Genomic DNA, 21533 nt, shown 5'->3' with positions numbered 1-21533 from the left:
GTCTCCTTTCCCCATACCTCTTTTAAACTGTCCTTCTTGAGCCTCCCATTTAAATGAAAATAGTAATTTAAAAAATTGGGTCTGTTTTTGAAGTCAGGGCCCCGAATCTTGCTTGGCATGCAGAAGGCAAACTTCTTCTGCAGAACAAAATAAAAAAAAAATCTTTCCAGTAGCACCTTAGAGACCAACTAAGTTTGTTCTTGGTATGAGCTTTCGTGTGCATGCACACTTCTTCAGATACACATGTGTGCATGCACACGAAAGCTCATACCAAGAACAAACTTAGTTGGTCTCTAAGGCGCTACTGGAAAGAATTTTTTTATTTTATGTATATAGTTGTACAATAAATCCTATAAATAACAGGATCCGGAGCCAGTACTCTTTACTCGTGAGAAGCCACACCAGAAACCTTACACCACCAGCCCCAAGAAGTCGGGGAGAGCAAATGTACTGAGCCTGACTCGGGGACAAAAACCAGCTTCCTCCACAGCCCACCCACCCACCCATTTGCCAGGCGAACTTCGCCGCCCACTGACCCCACAACTCACCTTGCACCCATGACGCGGGGTCCATCGCGTTGGACATTGGAGGCTGGGGGCCAGGCACGCACGCCGGTGGCTATGGGGGCACAGGGGGGAAGCACAAGAGCAATGAATCTGAGCACATAAACCTGTCTTCAGCACCCACGCAACTTTGGAACTCCCTGCCCCTTGACCCTTTGGTGGTGAGAGAGGTCGGGGTTGGCGTGGGGCGTGATTGTTCTTTTGTGGTGTTCTTTGGTCTCCTGTGTGAGTGGGGTGGGTGGGTGTTTTTGGTCAGGTTAGCCATATTGATTTGTATTTTGATCTGAATATTTCATTGCTTTTTTTTTCCCTTTCGTGAACCTCTTTGAGGTTGTTGGGTTTCCCCAAACACACACACACACACACACACACACAGTATATATATTTTACAAACTAGATCGATTGGATAGACGGGTGGGTTAAGAATCACCTTATCCCCCACATTGGGATACCTGCATTTGCTACAGAGATTTTCGAGTTTCACCTGTATTTTTATTGATTGATTTGGTTTATATATATATATATATATATATATATATATATATATATATCACCTGGTTGTTAAAACAAGAATGGTTTACACAAAAAAGGGGGGACAGAATTCTCAACAGGAAACATTAACAGTGATAAAGTAAAACTTTCGAAAAGTTAAAACGAAAACAGATTAAGCTAGCTTGGGTGAGATCCGAAAATCCAGATGGGGAACAGCAACATACATGCAGGACAAATGATATACACACATAAAGAAAGGAAAAGGAGGGGGAGATGGAAGAAGATATATCAGAAAGGCAAGCGGGAATAATGTGAAAACTTAAAAATGAGGAGCTATCAGGTCTAGGAAATGAAATATTCCATTTGTCCGGAGGTGGGGGAGCAACCAGGCAAATTGCTGGGGTGTTGTTTTTGGAAATTGAGGGTGGTGGTATCCCAATGCTAGTACTACTCAGAGTAGACACATTGAAAGTCAATGGGCACGGCTAACTTAGCTTTCGTTCCTCTCTGTTGAAGACCTCGGGATTGCAGTGTTAAAAGAAACCCACAGCGCCACTGGCCAGGGAGATCGTTTCCGCCACTACCCGAAGGAAACGTTTCGCAGGTGCCACCCCAGAATAGTGGGGCGGTACCCCACAGACTGGGTGCGTGCCCTCTGGTGGGTGGTCTCACCTGGCTAGGCATCCGCAGCGAAGGCCGGAGTCCAGCCGGGAAACGTGGAGACATGAACGGCTGCGGGAAACACAGAGAGAGTCAAATAGCATGTTGGCAGTAAATCACACTGGAGTTAGCTCTCCCTTGGCAAGAAACGCCATCTGCACAGACTTGGTTGAGTGCCAGGCCTAATGAGCAGAGCAGCTCTTCTTCCATGGGAAGAAAGCTGCCGAAATCGAAGGTCCCCACCTCCCCACAGCAGTCTGAGTCCCCTCCTCTCCAGGGTTTTTTTTGCCAAGCAATTGGAGACTATGCCTGCGGGCAGCCAACCTCTCCTCCGCCCTTTTCATGCCTCTCCTGGTTCTTGGGAGACAGAGGAGGAGGGGATTTTGTCACAGCAAGTGCGGGAGGCAGCTGTGACTTTTCGCCAGCCAGGCTCCTCTCCCCCACTTCGCCTCCCCTCATCTCCGGCTTCTATACAGTGGTACCTTGAGTTTCCGAACAGCTTCGTTCTCGAACAACTTGGAACCCGAACGCTGCAAACCTGGAAATAACCCGGAGTTCCAGTTTGCGAACGTTTTTCGGAAGCTGAACGTGCTCCGTTTTGAGTGCAACGCTTCCGATTTGAGTGCTACATTGGAGTCTGTCTGTTTTCGCTACTTATTTTGCATTCTTGTTTTCGTGGCTTTTGTTTGGAACCCAGTTCAGTTACTTATTGATGGATTGAGTGGCCGCAGAATTGGATAAAAGCTGCGAAGCCAAGAGAACCGTTAACAGAACGACAACACAGTGATACCTTGATTTGCGAACTTAATCCGTTCCGGAAGTCCGTTCTTAAACCAAAGCGTTCTTAAACCAAGGCGTGCTTTCCCATAGCAGCAGGGGACTCAATTTAAAATTTACAACACACTCAACAGGAAGCAAAAACATGTTCTTATTCCAAGGCAAAGTTTGCAGCGTTCTTATTCCAAGTTGTTCATAAACTAAGCTGTTCTGAAACCAAGGTAGAGGCAAATTTTTAAATTGCTGTTTTAGGGGTCGTTTTTAAAAGTCTGGAACTGGAACTGTGGTGCCATTTTTCGCATTACTTTCTATGGGAAAGCGCGCCTTGGTTTTGGAACGCTTTGGTTTTGGAACGGATGTCCGGAACGGATTAAGTTTGAGAACCAAGGTACCACTGTGTTGTTGTTCTGTTAACGGTTCTCTTGGCTTCGCAGCTTTTATCCAATTCTGCAGCCACACAATCCATCAATAAGTAACTGAACTGGGTTCCAAACAAAAGCCACGGGAAATGGGAAGAATATTGAAATCCCCTCTATACATGATAGGGTCCAAAAGCTGACAGAATATGCTGAATCAGATGGTCTATCAGAAAAAAAGAATAAACCAAAACAGGATTTTGTTTCAAAATGGGAGGTTTTCAAAGAATATTTGAAATACAATTACAGTGGTTTAAACTCTGTTGCAGCATTCGAGGAACTTCAGTGATGATTGCAAGTTAGATATAAGAGTTAAGATATTTCAAGAAAATGTTAAATTATGATAAACGTGTTTTTTTGGCAACAAGTAATACGAAATTGAAATAAGGAATAGACAGGAAGTCGGGTCTATAGTGTTAAGATAAGACCAACTTGTGTTTTGTTGTTTGGTAAGAGAGTTTTGTGTTTCTTGCTATTTTTGTGTGTAGTTTTGTATTTGTGTTTTCTTGTTGTTGTTGTTTTATCAATAAAAATAAAAATAAACTCTGTAGTCTCACCTGACTTTGCAGCCCCATCATCGCGGCACTGGGGTGGTGTGGCGAGCCCTGGGGGGGTGGCTGGGAGCCAGGATGTCCCTTGTGGGGCACGGAGGGAAACAGAAACAAAGTTATGGTGGAGAGGGCCCTAGGTCACGGCTCAAGCCTCCCGCCCTCACCCCCCCCAAAAAATGCCATTTTCCCACAGCTAGTCCAGGAGGGATCACTCAGGAAGGAACTGAGAATAAAGCTGCCGGCATCGTAATACCGTTAAAAGACAAATTTATGGTGGAATTGGGAGTGCTCCGGTCGCCTTAGCACAAAAAGGATATTGTAGGGTTGGAAAACGTTCGGGAAGAGGGTGATCCGAGTGATAAAAGCAGGAGATGGAGGTCCCCTATGAGGGAAGGTTGCAGGGTTTGGGACTTGTTTTAAGTTTGTGAAACAATGCATGGCACGGGGGAAATGGAAGTTTTTCCCCCCCTCCCTCTCTCAGAACGCCAGAGCCGACCATGAAGATTCAGGAAAGGGGGGGAAGATAGGACTTCTTCCGGCAGCGCAGAGTTAGCCCGCGGAACTCCTTGCCACAAGAGGCAGGGGCGGCCGGCAAACCGGACGGCTTCAAGAGAGAGCTGGGCTGAATCGATGGGAACAGGAGAGCGCGATCGATGGCTATCATCGCTCGGCAACGATTCGAGAATCCTACTCGCAAGAAACGGAGTCGAAGGGAGAGGCGGCGGCAGAAGCCGCCAGGAGTGACCACTAGGGGGAGCTGCTGGTTCACACACACCAGGGAAGATAGAGCTTCTCCCCGCCTCCAGATTCCCCTCTCCTGTTCCTCCCCCCCCCACACACACCCTGGCCGTCTCCCTCCCCACATAATTTACCCACACCTTCCCCAAAGGAAATTCCACAAGCAAGGCACCATCTAATCCACAGGTTCTCCCTGTCGGGCCGAGGTCCGGTGGTAGACTGCTCCTGCAGGTGGAGGTTCCATTCCAGGAGAGAAAGAGAAAGAAAGAGAGAGAGAAAGGGGAGCCTTGCTGGCTCAGACCTGAGACCCCCGCAAGCGTTACCTGGAAAAACCCAGACATCATCGGACTGGGGGCCATTCCATCGCCGGGGGCCACATTCGCCATCACAGGACTGGGGGCGGCCGTGGAGCTCTGTCGAGGAAGAAAGGAAAGCAGGTGGGTCAGAGTGGCGAGTCACAAAATGTGCCACGATCTGTCCTGCGAACCTGCATTGCAGGGGGTTGGACTAGATGACCTGCCGGGTCCCGTTTAACTCTTGTGATTCTACGATTCCAATAATCCAGATTCGGGGGGAAAACAACATGGACCATAAATCCCGCGCCAGAGGGAGCCGGTTCTGGTATCTGAGGGGGCTCTCAAGAGATGAGAGTAGCCAACATAGATACATTTTCTAAAATTTATTTATTTCGCAAATGTGAACACTGCTTGAGTGTACAAACACACACACACACACACACACACAAAACACCCTGAAAACAGTTAACAAAAAATAAAACAATACAATTGTGCCCAAGAAAGATCAACAACAGCAAATTGAGACTTTTTTTTAAAAAAAAGTTGAAATAACAGTAGACTAAAAACACATTGGGATGCGGGTGGCGCTGTGGGTTAAACCACAGAGCCTAGGGCTTGCTGATCAGAAGGTCGGCGGTTCGAATCCCCGCAATGACGGGGTGAGCTCCCGTTGCTCTGTCCCAGCTCCTGCCCACCTAGCAGTTCGAAAGCACGTCAAAGTGCAAGCAGATAAATAGGTACCACTCCAGCGGGAAGGTAAATGGCGTTTCCGTGCGCTGCTCTGGTTCGCCAGAAGCGGCTCAGTCATGCTGGCCACATGACCCGGAAGCTGTACGCTGGCTCCCTCGGCCATTAACGCGAGATGAGCGCCGCAACCCCAGAGTCATCCGCGACTGGACCTAATGGTCAGGGGTCCCTTTACCTTTTGGGGTGTCTTGGTTTTTAACCACAGAGCCTAGGGCTTGCCGATCAGAAGGTTGCTTGGTCCCTGCCCCCTGGTCAGGGGTCCCTTTACCTTTACTTGCAGAGAGTTTTCCAAGCCTGTCTGAACAAGAACGTTTTCAGGAGGCACCAAAAAGAGGACCGTGGCAGGGACTGCCTGACGTCAAGAGGCAGGGAGTTCCAAAGGGCAGAGGTGCTGCAGCCACACGAAACCAATCAAGGCAGACCCCTCGCAACCGGGATCCAGTTCCATTTCAGTCCGGCACGGTCAGAAAAGACTCGGGGCCCCTGTTTCCATCTGCCCCGCCCGAACAACACACCTGTACCCCGCTGAAAATATGGGGAACCATTGGAAACCACGGTTTCAAGATTTAATCCCACCCGCTCTGGCAACAACCACTATCCAGACTCTCCGTTGGGATGCAGAGTTGGGGAGCGGGCTGAGAAACTTGATCACACATACACACACCCCGTTTGAAAGACCGCCCCTGAATCCAATGCTCCGCATCTCCTGAGCGGCTGGGCTTCTTTAGGTGGCGCAGAGTTAAACCATGGAACTCCCTGCCACAGGAGGCAGCGATGGCCATGAACTTCAAACGAGGATTGGGCAGATTCAAGGAAGGGGGAGAGGGCTATTGATGGCTAACTAGCCAGAATGGCTATGCCCCCTATTCCAGAACTGGAGGCAGCGACGCTACTGAATCCCAGTTGCTGGGAATCTCCAGGAAAGGAGAGTTGCTCTCGCACTCGGATCCTGCTCCCTGGTTTTCCCACGGGCATCTGGCTGGCCGCTGTGAGAACAGGACGCTGGGCCACTGGCTGGATCGATCCATCAGCTGCATCTTCTTGCATTGTCGGGGGTTGGACTAGATGACCGCCAGGGTCCCTTACGATTCTATGATTCTACATTCACCCAACATCTTAAGTCTCACAGGCCCCCCAGCAAAGAGAGAGAGAGAGAGAGAGAGAGAGAGAGAGAGAGAGAGAGAGAAGGGGGGAGGGAGGCAGAGCCGGGGGCTGTGGGTCTCTCTCTGTGTGTGTGTGTGTGTGCTGGAGGAAAGGTGGTCCAGAGAGGATGCGGTTTCCATGGAAACCGGCAGGGAAGGATGCTCAGCGCGAGGGGTAGAGATGCCAGACACCTACAGAAGCAGCCACACAGGCAGCCAGGATCCGGAGCTCGTTCTCGAGAAACAGAGAGAGTCGAACGAAGAACGCTGAATTCTTTTCTTCCTATCTTTCGCTCTCTTTCGCCCCCCCCCCCCGCACGCCTCCCCCAATTACAGGCAATTTCAATTTCCCCTGTCAATGTGTCTTTCCTCGTTGTTAGTTTTCTAGGCTGACGCGTTTCCCCCTGGTTTTAAAACGGTCTTTCAGATTACAACCCACACCCTTTGGTTTTATAACCATCCGATTTGTATATTGCCAAGTCATATATTTTTGGGGGGTTTGCAGCAGCGAAATATAATTAATAATAATAATAATAATAATAATAATAATAATAATAATAATAATAATAAATTAAATTAAATTAAAAACCATAAGAAAATTAAAAAGGGATGCCAATTAACCGTTGCAGGAGGGTTTCTTCTTAATTGCCTGCACAGGCCTGGGCAAAATAGGTACTTGAAATGCCAAAACAGAAAATGTATGTGGAGTATTTGCTAACCTGGCGCACACCAGATGTTTTGGGGGAGCGCCAGATGAGGATTTGTAGTCAGACACATCTGGGAGGTCCTCAACTGACAAAATCGTTTATTATTATTGGGGGGGGGTTCCCTGCCCACCGCCCCACACCTCCCAAAAACTGCTCCCTGCTGAACATTATAGCAAGAGGAATCGGTGCCTGGCCTTGCTTGGTTTTTTTTTTCCTCATCCCTCCTCCTCGCGCCTTCCTCGCATGCCACGCCTCTGAGACGGCAAACGCGCGTACTCACGTAATCGTGGAAGGTCTTGGCTTCGCTCGAGTGCTCGCACGTCTCCCTCCGGTCGGGCGCGGCGCAGTACAGGTCCCAGAAGACACTGCGGGGTGAAGGAGGGGGGGCAGAATTAAGATACAGCCAAGGCTGTCTTTGACCAGATCAAGACTAATTTGGGGAAGGTAAAGGGAAAGGTGATGCTGGACAGGAGAGGGGTGGGGTAAAGTATGAATTATTAGAAAATGAAAGGCTGACCACGGCACCCTAACACCAGAGGGAAAACGGACTATGAGAACGGAAGGAATATTTAGGCATTGGTTAAAATGTGTTGTGTTTTTTTTATATATATTTGAAATTGGAATCAGAGGAAATACAGGCCACAGCATAACTAAGTTAAGCGAAGGGAGGATATAAGAGGTAGAAATGTGTAATTTGATGATTTGTTTCATATAATAAGATTTTAGAGTTGTGATATGTTGATAAGAATAAGGTTTAAAGATGTGTAATTTGAAGTTGCATTCGATAAAAAACAAGATTTGAGATAGGATGCTAAGAATAAGGTTTAAGATATATTGATTATAATTGTAAGATTAAGGTTTGGTGTAAGAAAGTAGATTTTTACAATGTTACAAAGTTACTGAAGAAGATTAGAAATGAACGGAAGTGCCAAGTCTAGGATGTTAAAGAAAAGGAGGAGGAATTAATTGTTTTGTTTGTGTGTTGTTGTTTCTTGTGTAGTTTGTGTAGTGTTTGTATTTTGTGTATTTTGATTTTGAAAAACCAATAAATTCTTTAATAATAATAATAATAATTTGCCCATCCAGGTCCAGGAGGGCCGCCTTCAAATCGGGGTGGGGGGAGCATGAAAGTGGGGGGCCCAGCAAAGAAGTTTTTAATCTGTGACATTTTAATGTATTTTAATATTTGTTGGAAGCTGCCCAGAATGGCTAGGGAGACCCAGCCAGATGGGTGGGGTACAAATAAATTATTATTATTATTATTATAATTATACGTTCTAAAACGAAATAACTTAATAAGCAGGGTGCATAAAAATTGATGATTTTATATGAAAAAAATCGATTATTTTGATTTAAATCGGATTTTTATTCTGCTGTAATCATTTTTTTAAATTAAATTTATTTACTTTATTACATCTACACAAAAGAAAAAAGAACACTGAATAAAAAACAAACAAACGATAACCAAAGAATAGCAATGTTAAAAGATTCCATGTTGAATTCTTCCTTAAAAAAAACCACAAAATGCATTCAATTAATGCCTTCCTATATTCCCAAATAATTCAGTATTAAATAAATCGGATTTTTTTTAATAAAATGCTTTTGGAGGAAAAAACCTTTCGAAAGATTTTCTATTTAAGTTACATTACAGTTCACAGGCTATTCACCAGGAAATAAGGATTTGTTTTAAGTTTTTCATGTGTGCTAAAACTCGGCCTAAGTTTTTTTTTTTTTTAAGTTTAACCACATCAGTTAAAAAACAAGGATACATATGTTATAATGTTGTTGCTTTATCAAAATAAATTGTTTAAGTTGTTATTAAGGAAATGGTTATTTTTCTCCTTCCAACAAAGTACAGCAGAAAAGTAGTCCAATAAAAAGTTAATTTATTAAACCTCACAATAATTTCATAATTATCTATCTATGCACTCCTAATAGTATAACCAAATCAGTAATTTCTGATATAACTGTAAAAAACTACTCTGAAAATTTATTATTCCAAAAATGAAACCTTCCTCTGGTTGTAAATATTAAGGTTATACCAGCAAGAATGAGTCTTTCTGAAAAAAAAAAAAATGATTTAAATTAAGCCTTACTGACTAGTGATTTAAATTGTGATTTAAATCGATTTGATTTAAATCAAATCCACCCTGTTTAAAAGAAAAACATTTCTTACAAGGTTTTCTTTAAAAAAAAAAAAAACCAGATGTCCATCTTAATTAATTAATTAATCTGAATTAAACTTAATCTTAATGAAGACATCTTCTTAATTGCCCGCACAGACCTTGCGGAATAGACAAATCTTCAGCAGGTGTCGTCAGCAAGTTAAAACAGGAACCCCCCCTTTCTGCATCTCTAGTGGCAGAGAGTTCCGCCGGACGAGGGAGGTCGACGACGACTGGGTCTCTATGCGGTTGCCGAATGGACCTCGCTAACTCGGGGAACACCGAACGACGCTCCTGCAGGCGGTCTCGGCGACCCATAGAATTGGAAGGGACTCTCGAGGACCACCTAGGGCTGAGCCCATGGGGGCGCAGAAAATCCCACCCTTTTCCAATGTCCACCAAACTTTCTGGGATAATGAATTTGCATAAATGGACTTTTCCACGATATTCTAATTTTTTGAGTTTCACCTGTATGTATGTATGTGTGTGTGTGTGTGCATCTTGCTATAGAAACAGAAATGTAAGGCTGTCGTCACGCTGCCATTCGGCAGTGCAAGCAACTCTCCCCGCTTGGTGTTCATTGAAGAAGGGGGAGCATAGCCACTGTGGGGAGTAAAAGGTAAAGGGACCCCTGACCATTAGGTCCAGTCGCGGACGACTCCGGGGTTGCGGCGCTCATCTCGCTTTACTGGCCGAGGGAGCCGGCGTACAGCTTCCGGGTCATGTGGCCAAGCATGACTAAGCCGCTTCTGGCGAACCAGAGCAGCGCACGGAAACGCCGTTTGTCTTCCCGCCAGAGCGGTACCTATTTATCTACTTGCACTTTTGACGTGCTTTCGAACCGCTAGGTGGGCAGGAGCAGGGACCGAGCAACGGGAGCTCACCCCGTCATTGCGGGGATTCGAACCGCCGACCTTCCGATCGGCAAGCCCTAGGGTTAAGCCGCAGAGCCGCCCGCGTCCCTTCTTGTGGCGAGTAGCCACCGATAAAAAGAAACCAAGAAAAAGAAATACTTGGGAGGGGCGGTGGGGGGGGCGCAGAGACAGAGAAAAAAACGAGGGAAGGAGAGAATGAGAAAGCAAGGAAATATTTGACCCTTGACTAGAGTGTTGGGGGGCTGCCAGGAAGGATTCCACACACACACACACACAAAGATGCCTGCAAACCCCATTCGTCTCCCCCTAACAAAACAACAAAAAAACTGGGGTGCCATTTGAAGGAGAAATTGGTGAGGAGGGTGGGAGACCAAAAAGGGTGCACATTTATCAGCTGAGGTCTGAGCCCCTCGACTCTCCTCTGCCCCCCCCCCCAAAATGAGCCAGATTATTTTCCTCCGTTCCAAATTATATCCATGTGTGGGGAAACAAGGCAGCCAGACTCTGTAGAGGGCAGGGAGGGGATATTTCCGGGTTTTTCAGGGGGGGGGGAACGGGAGGGAACGAGGAAGCTGGCGAGAGAGAGAGAGAGGAGCTTTTGAATGCGTTCCAGTTGTGCCTGAAGCCAGAAGCCGAAGGGAGGGAGGGGGCTATACTTAGCTTTATTAAATAGGAACCCCCAAATCTGGGATCTCCCACCCCCTCAAAAAAAAAACTTGTGCCAAAGTTTAGAACCGTACCGTTGTTGGATGACGTTTGGGTTTTTGGGTGTTAACGGCAAACCCCGGTTTAATGGACCAATCACACGGATTGTAAGGGGGGGTACAAAACAAGGCCCCCCCCGGTACAAAACTTTGGCACAAATTTCTGGGTTTTATTTAGTATACTTTCAACGCCAGGTTCTTTTAAAAATTTCTGTTCCCCCCCCCCTTAAATCTGCAGCTAGCTCACCAGGAAGCTGGACCTCACAACTGCCAAGAATGACATAATTGCAGAGACAGAAGGGCCCCCCAGAGGACATCTAGCTCAACCCCCGTGAGGCAGGCATCGCCACAACGGGGTGATGCAAAATTCAGTATAGCAGCGCCATCGAGTTAATTATTTCTAGGCTGGCGTTGGTGAAGTGGTCAGAGCGTCGGGCCAGGATCTGGAAGGGATCAGGGTTCAAATGCCGCCGCGATGGGCCACAAAGCTCCCATCGGGTGACACTGGGGCGCCCAGCCGCTCACTCTCGGCCCAACCTACCCCGCAGGGTTGTCGTTAAGATAACATGAGGAATTGGGGGAAGACCTTGAAGGTGGACGGCAAATGTAATCCAATAAATATTATTGAAACTGATTAGCCACCATTTTTAAAAAGAAAGAATAAAATTGTTTCAAGAGGCTACGCTGTGGACTAGAAACTTAAACAGGCTTGCTCTCTTTTTTTCTTTTTCTTTTTGAAAGCAGAGGTCCTCGCGGCACGGGAAGCCTTACTTCCTGACCACGATCAAGGGTTTCTGCCTAATCGTTTTTTGTCACAAGTCATCGCGGACCAAGGAAGTGTTTCATATGGTGGAAATCCCAAACTCACACCAACGTTGGGTTTTCAAACCTCTAGCCTGAAGAAATGGAGGCAGTGAGAGATTTAAGGAGGAATTAAAGAACCTTTTAATGAGGGTGAAAGAGGAGAGCGCAAAATATGGTCTGAAGCTCAACATCAAAAAGACTAAGATCATGGCCACTGGTCCCATCACCTCCTGGCAAATAGAAGGGGAAGAAATGGAGGCAGGGAGAGATTTCACTTTCTTGGGCTCCATGATCACTGCAGATGGTGACAGCAGTCACGAAATTAGAAGACGCCTGCTTCTTGGGAGAAAAGCAATGACAAACCTAGACAGCATCTTAAAAAGCAGAAACATCACCTTGCCGACAAAGGTCCGTATAGTTAAAGCTATGGTTTTCCCAGTAGTGATGTATGGAAGTGAGAGCTGGACCATCAAGAAGGCTGATCGCCGAAGAATTGATGCTTTTGAATTATGGTGCTGGAGGAGACTCTTGAGAGTCCCATGGACTGCAAGAAGATCAAACCTATCCATCCTTAAAGAAATCAGCCCTGAGTGCTCACTGGAAGGACAGATCCTGAAGTTGAGGCTCCAGTACTTTGGCCACCTCATGAGAAGAGAAGACTCCCTGGAAAAGACCCTGATGGTGGGAAAGATGGAGGGCACAAGGAGAAGGGGACGACAGAGGATGAGATGGTTGGACAGTGTTCTCGAAGCTACTAACATGAGTTTGGCCAAACTGCGAGAGGCAGTGGAGGATAGGCGTGCCTGGCGTGCTCTGGTCCATGGGGTCACGAAGAGTCGGACACGACTAAACAACAAAAGCCTGCTGAAGAGTTCTGCGTTACTGCAAAGCTTGCACACTATTTCATGAGATTTTGGGAGGAAGCCTCCAATAAGGTTTGGGGATTTCGAGGGAGGGCATTTTGGGGGTGGAAAAGCATTGGGGGGGGGGGCGTGCATGGTTGGAATGACCGAGGCCTATAAACCTATGCCCAGTTTTGAGAAGGTTGGATGTAGAAATGACCTTCTCCCCCTGCCGTTAACACGAGAACCTAGTGGGAGTCAGGACAGGCAAAACGAAGGAGTTCGAGTTCAACCGTAGAACGGTGGCAGTGACGGCCGACGGCTTTAACATGAAATCTCAGGGTCGTGGGTTCGAGTCTGACCTTGGGCCAAAGATTCCTGCATTGTGACGTCGGCTTGTGGGTGGGTGGGATGACCCTCCAGGTCCCTTCCAACTCTACAAATTTAATGTTCTAGGATTGGACAAAGCCGTGAAGCAGTTTCTAGCCAAACCTCTCCCTCTGCTGTTGGGGGGCAGCGATGCCTCGGAGTACAAAATGGGGGGGAGGGGTCTTGCTGGGGAAGGCATCTTGGTTGGCCACCGAATGGGCCCCCCTCTGGCCTGGCCCAGCCACTGGGTCCCCTTTCTTAGTTTCTTATGATTCCTAAATGGAGCCTCCATGGACAGAGACAGTCTACCTTAGAGCGGCGGCACCCCCCCCCCCCACCTCCCTGGACAGCTCCCAGGCCCCCGCCCTTCGAGAAGGGGTGTTGAAACGTACTCACCACCACCAGGCGTGCAGAAATCCGGGCGGTTCTCCGAGCGTAATGCTTTTTTCCCACTGGATCTGAGTGCAAAAGAAAGGGGAAAAAACCACCACCCCACACATACAATCCGGTTAAGGCAGGCTGTAGTAAAAGTGGTTTGGTACCCCGAGTAGGGGAAGCTTTTAGGGGAGAATGCAAAGGGAAGGGTGCCCCGAGGTTGGGGGGGACGGGGGACGGCACAGATGTGCCTCGGAGGCAGGACACCTGCTTGGCATGCAGAATGCCACCCCCTGGCACCCGCTATTAAAAAAACCAGCTCTTTTCTCGGAGCAGGAGGACAGGAGACTTAGAAATTTATTTTTTTAGAGGGTGTGCCATTGCTTCACTGGTAACAGCAGCTGCTTGGCATGCAGAACGTCTCCAGGCACGGGGCTGGGAAGGGCTCCTGCACCCTGCTGCTGCCAGCCCGTGTGGGCGGCACTGAGCAAAATGGGCCGAGGTTCTTCCTTCCTGCCTGCCTTTTGCCAGCCAAACGACTCGTGCGTTTAGCGCATTATTTGCTTCCTCCTCCCTCCCCAAAACGAAACAAACTGGTACATCGTCCATCTTCCAGACCCCTTCCCTCCTCACCTCCGAGAGGAACGTCTGCGCGGATTTCTGCGCCCCGATGTGAAGAAGGTATTCATAAACGTACAACGCCAACCTGGAGGGGCGAGAGGCGTCAGTCAAGGGCCTGCCGGGCCCGGGTAGCTCAGTTGGTGAGAGCAAGGTGCAGAAAACGCCGAGGTTGCAGGTTCGACCCCCTGTCATTTCAGCGGGTCGGTCTAGATGACCGCCAGGGTCCCCTCTCCAACCCTACAATTCTACGATTCCTGATTCTATTCTGCTCCCCCTCCCCAAAGCCCCCCTTTCTGCCTATTCCCAGCAAATCCTTTGTGCGGGGATGAGGACCATATCCGGACCCTTTCAAATACCGCTGGACTCCCAGCCAGCCGGACCAATGGTCACGGTTGGTGCAAAAGAGATGCTATTTCGAAAAGAGGCATTCTCTCCCCAGAGGGGGAAAAGGCGACTCAGGAACAGGGGGCGACAGCTATGGGCTGCGATGGCGATGCTCTACCCTCCCCTGTTGGAGGCAGTAAACTCCTCTGGACAATATCAATTGCCGGGAATCACAATTGCCGGTATTTTGGCGTTTTCCCCGAACCGGGTGCCGAGCAGAGAGGGGCACAAAAATATCACTGTTATTATTTATTAGATTTGCTTGCCGCTCTCCCAACCCCGGAACCCAGGGTCTTTGGCAGCATGAAAATGCAAGATAGCAAAACACATAATGCATAACCAGAAGAACAAAACAAGGAGGGGAGGGGGGGAAATATAATACCATATATACTTGAGTATAAGCCTAGTTTTTCAGCACATTTTTTGTGCTGAAAAAGCTGCCCTCGGCTTATACTCGAGTGAGGCAGGCAGTGGGGGTGGTGAGAAAGAAGCCCTTTCTCTCCACTCGTGCCGCTATCGCCCGCTCACCCCAGTCAACCATTCCTTAAGAAGCGTACAAGAATGGCAGTTCTTTACTCTCCCCAGGCAGCTTGTTCCATTCCTGAACTGCTCACATAAATGCAAACTTTAGACCCCAGAAGACAGAAAGCCTATCAGTTAAGGAAGTATTAAAACCCCACAGGTGCTCACTTTCCCTGGCTCCTGCTTAAACAGGACAGGATCCCAGCCTTCTCTGTATAACACAAGGGAACATTGCGCTGTGGGTTAAACCACAGAGCCCTAGGGCTTGCCGATCAGAAGAATGGCGGTTCGAAACCCTGCGACGGGGTGAGTTCCACAGCAGCAAAGGAGGAAGAGGAAGGAGCAGCCCAAAGGGCTGCTTTGGGCTGCTTGTTCCTCCTCCTCCTCCTCCTCCACAGCAGCAAAGGTGAACCGGCTTATACACGAGTCAATAAACTTTCCCAGGTTTTTGTGGGAAAATTAGGTGCCCCGGCTTATATTCGGGTCGGCTTATACTCGAGTATATAGGTAAATAGATTTGGAGAGTGGGGGTCCCAGGGGTCCCTGCCTGAAATGCAGGAATCTCCGCTACAGGTTCTACGGTTCGGAGCCAGGAACTTCCACGTGCAAAGGATACACTTTCTTTCTTTTGTTTAAATAATATTTATTAAGCTTTTCCAATTAAAACCAAATTACAATACATGATTAAATTTTCCATACTGCCCTTTCTCTCACCAAGGGGAGCCTAACTCAACAAAAACCCCTTCCCACTGGGGCAGCCAACAATTCTTTCCCAATTTAACCACTTAGTTTGCACATAAGATCTTTAATAATAATAATAATAATAATAATAATAATATTTTTTATTTGTACCCCGCCCATCTGGCTGGATTTCCCCAGCCACTCTGGGCGGCTTCCGACAGAAATCAAATACAAAAATATCACACATTTAAAAACTTCCCTACAAAGGGCTGCCTTCAGGTATTTTCTGAATGTCAGGTAGTTCCCCGATTCCCCCCCTCCCCCGTTGATTTCCAAATTAACCTTAATTCACATTTATTACCAATTAAACCCCATATTACTTTTTTCTTCAAATATTTCCCTTTTTATTATTCATCTTTCATATCTTATTTATAAATCTAACATACCCTCTGCATTCACAATTATTTCTGAACCTCCATTGCCTAATTTTTAAATTTCAATAAAACAACCTAATTAGATTAATTCCAATTTTAACTCTTCTCCCCCACCCTTTCCTTCCTACCATCGCCACTATTAAATTCTATTCATTGGCCGTTGTCCCTTACCAAACCGTATGTCTTCTAGACCATCACACAAACAGAATATCCATAAAACATGAATACGCTTTCACTGCTCAGCTACGGTCCCAAGCTCCTAGTCCTCATGGAACTGAATAAGCATAGAACCGTGGAGTTGGAAGGCATCCCAGCGGTCATCTAGTCCAACCCCCTACAATGCAGGAATTTCAGCTGAAGAATCCAAGGCAATATTGGCCCTCAAACCTCTGCTTAACAACCTCCAAGGGAGGAGACTCCGCCAAATCCAGAGGGAGTGAGTTCCACTGCAGAACAGCTTTTACTATACATGATGGAAGCATAACAACAAAAACAGCAGCAGCAGGAGGAGGATATATTTCCTATTTTCACATTACAGTGGTACCTCGGTTCTCAAAACCAAAGCGTTCCCAAACCAAGGCGAGCTTTCCCACAGAAGGCAACGCAAAACGGATTAATCCGCCCCAGACTTTAAAAAAAAACCCCACTGAAACAGCAACTATCCGCTATTTAATGAGACCATCGATCCATAAAATGAAATCAATAAACGATGCACTGCAGTCACACACACGATGATCCATCCTCAAGTAGCTGAACCGGGTTCCACGCAGTCACGGGAACAAAAGAGCCGCAACAACAAAAACGAAAAAATAACCTCGGCGTAACACTCAAAACGGAGCACGTTCGGCTTCCGGAAAAAAGTTTGCAAGCCAGAACATTTACTTCCGGGTTTGCCCTGTTTAGGTTCCTAGTTGTTTGAGAACCAAGTTACCACTGTAATCCATTTTGCTGCAGTTGCTGCCTTTAAGCATCTTCTCATTAGGTACCTGTATAAATATACAGGTGAAACTCGAAAAATTAGAATATCGTGGAAAGGTTCGTTTCTTTCAGTAATTCAACTTAAAAGGTGAAACTAATATACGAGACAGACTCACGACATGCAAAGCGAGATATGTCAAGCCTTTATTTGTTATAATTGTGATGATTATGGCGTACGGCTGATGAGAACCCCAAATTAACAATCTCAACTTTGGGGTTTTCATCAGCTGTACGCCATAACCATCACAATTATAACAAGCAAAGGCTTGACGTATCTCGCTTTGCATGTCATGAATCTATCTCATATATTAAACTCCGGTAGCTAATGAAAACAATTGCTTACATAAATGGACTTCTCCACGATATTCTAATTTTTCGAGTTTCACCTGTAGGTAAAGGTAAAGGGACCCCTGACCATTAGGTCCAGTCGCGGACGACTCTGGGGTTGCGGCGCTCATCTCGCTTCACTGGCCGAAGGAGCCGGCGTGCAGCTTCCGGGTCATGTGGCCAGCATGACTAAGCCGCTTCTGGCGAACCAGAGCAGCGCACGGAAACGCCATTTACCTTCCCGCCGGAGCGGGACCTATTTATCTGCTTGCACTTTGACGTGCTTTCGAACTGCTACGTGGGCAGGAGCAGGGACTGAGCAACGGGAGCTCACCCCGTCACGGGGATTCGAACCGCCGACCTTCTGACAGGCAGGGGTCCCCAAACTAAGGCCCAATGCGGCCCAATCGCCTTCTCAATCCAGCCCGCGGACAGTTCGGGAATCAGCATGTTTTTACATGAGTAGAATGCATCCTTTTATTTAAAATGCATCTCTGGGTTATTTGTGGGGCATAGGAATTTGTTCATATATTTTTTTCCCAAAATATAGTCCGGCCCCCCACAAGGTCTGAGGGACAGTGGACCGGCCCCCTGCTGAAAAAGTTTGCTGACCCCTGCCCTAGGCTCTGTGGTTTAACCAACAGCGCCATCCACGTCTCATTGGGTACCTGTATGAATATAGTTGTATATTTTGGGGGGGGGGGGTGCCATAATTTGTCCTCGCTCAGGGCAGCATATTACCAAAGTCCGCCTCTGGGGGGAGAGTCCCCTATGGGGGGCAGCTGTTTGGACACCGGGGGGGGGGGGCAATCGGACTGGACCTGCCCCCTTCAGCCTGATCCTACCCCAGGGATCTAGGAAGCCTGCCATCCTCTCTGGGTTTTGGTTACCTCCAACTCCCAATGAGCCAGCATGCCCAATGGTCAGTGATGGAGGGAGTTGGGGGTTCAGGGAAGAGCACAAACTCCCTTTCCTGTGCTGGGGGGTTTAACTGAGACTTCTGCCCCAGGCTCTCTTTTTTGGGGGCGGGGGAGATGGTTCTGCTGGATCGGGGCAAATCGCCTGGCGTGCGGAGACTCCAAGTGCCACCTATTATCCGTATTATTTAATGAAATTTATAGGCCGCTTTTTGGGAGAAAAAAGCGAGCTGCAATTCTTGCGTTGCAAAGGGTTGGACTAGACGACTTCTGGGGGTCCCTTTCTAACTCTGCGAAGCAAGGCATCTCCGGATAAAGGGCAAAAACAATATACACTTCCCCCCGGAAAATAAAATGAAAATCATTTTCGGCGAACTCTGGAGTGAAACGAAACTAAAATTGTGACAGCGGAATAAACAGCAACTGGATAGTAGCTCAGCTGGTTAGAGAGTGGCTACATTGGAGCTAATAATAATAATAATAATAATAATAATAATTTATTTATACCCCGCCCATCTGGCTGGGTTTCCCCAGTCACTCTGGGCGGCTTCCAACAAAATATTAAAATACAATAGTCCATCAAACATTAAAAGCTTCCCTTCAGGTGTCTTCTAAAAGTAGACTAAAGGACTCTCGGGGTCCCTTCCAACTCTACAATTTTACGATTCTATAACAACCCCCCCTAAAAAAAATCAATATAAATATGTAACGCACAAACATCTTAATCCAAAACGTAGATCCTAAACTCCGTACGTGGGGGTGGCCAATCCACTGCTCAGTGCCTGGTAATCCGCAGGTAGACTGCGCCTGTGGCTGGGGGCTCGATTCTTAGCCGTCACCATTGCTCAGAATTCCCCCTTTGGGGCTGAATTTTTTTTTGGGGGGGGAACTGGGGAGGAAGATTGGTGCTGTAGTCAATTTGCCATTAGCCCTTGTTCAGTGCCCCATCCTCTCCAAAAAAAAAGCCCAGGAAGGCTGCTGAATGTGGCTAATCCATATCTGTGCAGCCCCCCCCCATGATCCTGCATGCCCCCCCTCCCCGGCCCAGGACTGCCCACCCGGTTTACCAAATATTTTGGGGGAAAGCAAGTTATGAGCAGGACATCTCAACTCTAAGGTCCAGTGCACACCCATCTTTTTGGGGGACACACACACACTCTCTCTCTCTCTCTCCCCACTCCCTCTTTTTACTTCCCCCCCCCAAATACCCCCTCTGCCCCCCCCAACTCCAAAGTCCCCCTCTCTGTTGTGGCCCTATCCATGAAACCACACACAAACCCATGGTGCCCCCAATAAACTAAATGAATTTCTAGGGAAATAAAGGGGTGGGTAGGCAGGTCAGGACACCCCCCCCCCCAGCTTTGAAACGCGCCCCCCCCGGCCTGATTCTGATTCATGGAGAGGAAGGAGAGGTCCTCCGCCTGGGAAACTCGACACTGGAAGTTTGCAGAGAGGAGTTGGGCTAATTCTGGAAAGTGGGGATCCCCAAATCTCCAAAGGAAATTGATGTGTTTTTTTGTGGGGGCTGTCTTTTTGTGGAGGGGGTCCCGCTGTCTGATAAAACTCCCTCTGGTTAGTTCCGGGAGTGCATTTGGAATGGGGAGGGGGGTGAGTGAAATTGGGCTGATTTTGGGGGAGAGGGGGGCGCCCAGATTTCTAGGGAAATTGATATTTGGGAAACTGATATCTAGGAGCGGGTTCCACCGTCTGAAAAGCGAGGAAGTTTCAGGAGTGGGTCTTTCTCTGGTGGGGGGAGGTGATATTGGGGGGGGGGGAAGAGACCCCCATATAGGGGGTGTATTTTGGGGAGGCGAAACTCCAGCTTGGAAGTTTTAGGAATGCCTTCTTTTTTTGGTAGGGGGAGGGTTTAGGCTGAGAGGCACTGAGCTGATTTTTTTTTGGGGGGGGAAATCTCTAGATTTCCAAAGAAAGCGATATTGTCGGGGTGGTCGTGTGGTTTTTTTTTAGGGGGGGGGGGAAGGGAAGGGGTTTCCAACTCACTTCTCTCGCGCCTGCCCGTCGGAAGGTACGCCGGATCCTTTCCCTTTGGCGTACATGGCTGGCTGGGGGGGTCTCTCCGGCGTCGCTGGAGGAGGGAGGGGGTCGCACCTGGAGCTAGAGGCAGGATCGGGGCCGCCACCCCGGGGAGCATCGCCGCATGGCGCCCTCGAGGCTCCTCGGCTCCAGGAAGCGGCGGGCGCGCCTGGCTCGACGCCGCGGTGATGGCTCCTCCGGGCTGGCTGCAGGAGACCCTCCGCGCGTCCCTCCCTCCCTCCTTCCTTGCTTTTGCTTTTCTCTCTCTTCCCCCCCCCCTAAAAAAAAAACCTCTTTTTTTCAGTGGCTCTTCCGAGGAAGGAGCACCCTCCCTCCTCGACTGCATCGCGCGCTCTCTTAAAAGGGCAACGGCGCCGTCGGAAAGGAGTGGGGCGCGCGTGCGTTTTTGGAGACGCGTGTTCCTTCCGTCGCCAGGTAAAAGGATGCTTGGGTATCCTGGCATGCAGTGACGGATTCACGTATAATAATAATAATAATAATAATAATAATAATAATTTATTTGTACCCCGCCCATCTGGCTGGGTCTCCCCAGTCACTCTGGGCGGCTTCCACCAAACATTAAAATACATTTAAAATATCACAGTTTAAAAACTTCCCTAAACAGGGCTGCCTTCAGGAATTTTCTGAATGTCAGGTAGTTCTTTATTCCCTTGACTTCTGATGGGAGGGCGTTCCACAGGGCGGGCGCCACTACCGAGAAGGCCCTCTGCCTGGTTCCCTGTAGCTTTGCTTCTCGCAGTGAGGGAACCGCCAGAAGGCCCTCGGCGCTGGATCTCAGTGTCCGGGCTGAACGATGGGGGTGGAGACGCTCCTTCAGGTATACAGGACCGAGGCCGTTTAGGGCTTTAAAGGTCAGCACCAACACTTTGAATTGTGCTCGGAAACGTACTGGGAGCCAATGTAGATCTCTCAGGACCGGTGTTATGTGGTCCCGGCGGCCCCTCCCAGTCACCAGTCTAGCTGCCGCATTTTGGATTAATTGCAGTTTCCGGGTCGCCTTCAAAGGTAGCCCCACATAGAGCGCATTGCAGTAGTCCAAGCGGGAGATAACTAGAGCATGTACCACTCTGGCGAGACAGTCTGCGGGCAGGTAGAGTCCCATCCTGCGTACCAGGTGGAGCTGGTAGACAGCCGCCCTGGACACAGAATTGACCTGCGCCTCCATGGACAGCTGTGAGTCCAAAATGACTCCCAGGCTGCGCATCTGGTCCTTCATGGGCACAGTTACCCCATTCAGGACCAGGGAGTCCCCCACACCCACCCGCCCCCTATCCCCCAAAAACAGTACTTCTGTCTTGTCAGGATTCAACCTCTATCTGTTAGCTGCCATCCATCCTCCAACCGCCTTCCATATAATAAGCTAAACAAGCTGTAGTTTAACCCCCCCCACA

The 21533-nt window shown here is 48.2% G+C and overlaps 1 protein-coding gene across 1 annotated transcript in view; it reads right to left on the bottom strand.

Moving 5' to 3' along the window:
- The window catches only part of LOC117039467 (single-stranded DNA-binding protein 4-like), a 31282-nt gene extending 10911 nt beyond the window's left edge, over positions 1 to 20371 (bottom strand). The window contains exons 1-8 of the mRNA XM_033136576.1: positions 20089 to 20371; positions 13857 to 13929; positions 13245 to 13306; positions 7370 to 7454; positions 4521 to 4610; positions 3466 to 3543; positions 1728 to 1787; positions 549 to 618 (exon numbers count right to left, since the gene is read on the bottom strand). Coding sequence (XP_032992467.1) covers positions 549 to 618; positions 1728 to 1787; positions 3466 to 3543; positions 4521 to 4610; positions 7370 to 7454; positions 13245 to 13306; positions 13857 to 13929; positions 20089 to 20144 — 574 coding nt within the window. The 5' untranslated portion in view covers positions 20145 to 20371. The remainder of the gene's footprint in view (positions 1 to 548; positions 619 to 1727; positions 1788 to 3465; positions 3544 to 4520; positions 4611 to 7369; positions 7455 to 13244; positions 13307 to 13856; positions 13930 to 20088) is intronic.
- Between the last annotated feature and the right edge of the window lie 1162 nt (positions 20372 to 21533).

The sequence above is a fragment of the Lacerta agilis genome, chromosome 18 (assembly GCF_009819535.1).
Source record: "Lacerta agilis isolate rLacAgi1 chromosome 18, rLacAgi1.pri, whole genome shotgun sequence".
Lineage (NCBI taxonomy): Eukaryota > Metazoa > Chordata > Lepidosauria > Squamata > Lacertidae > Lacerta > Lacerta agilis.
This window is presented reverse-complemented; position numbering and strand designations above follow the sequence as displayed.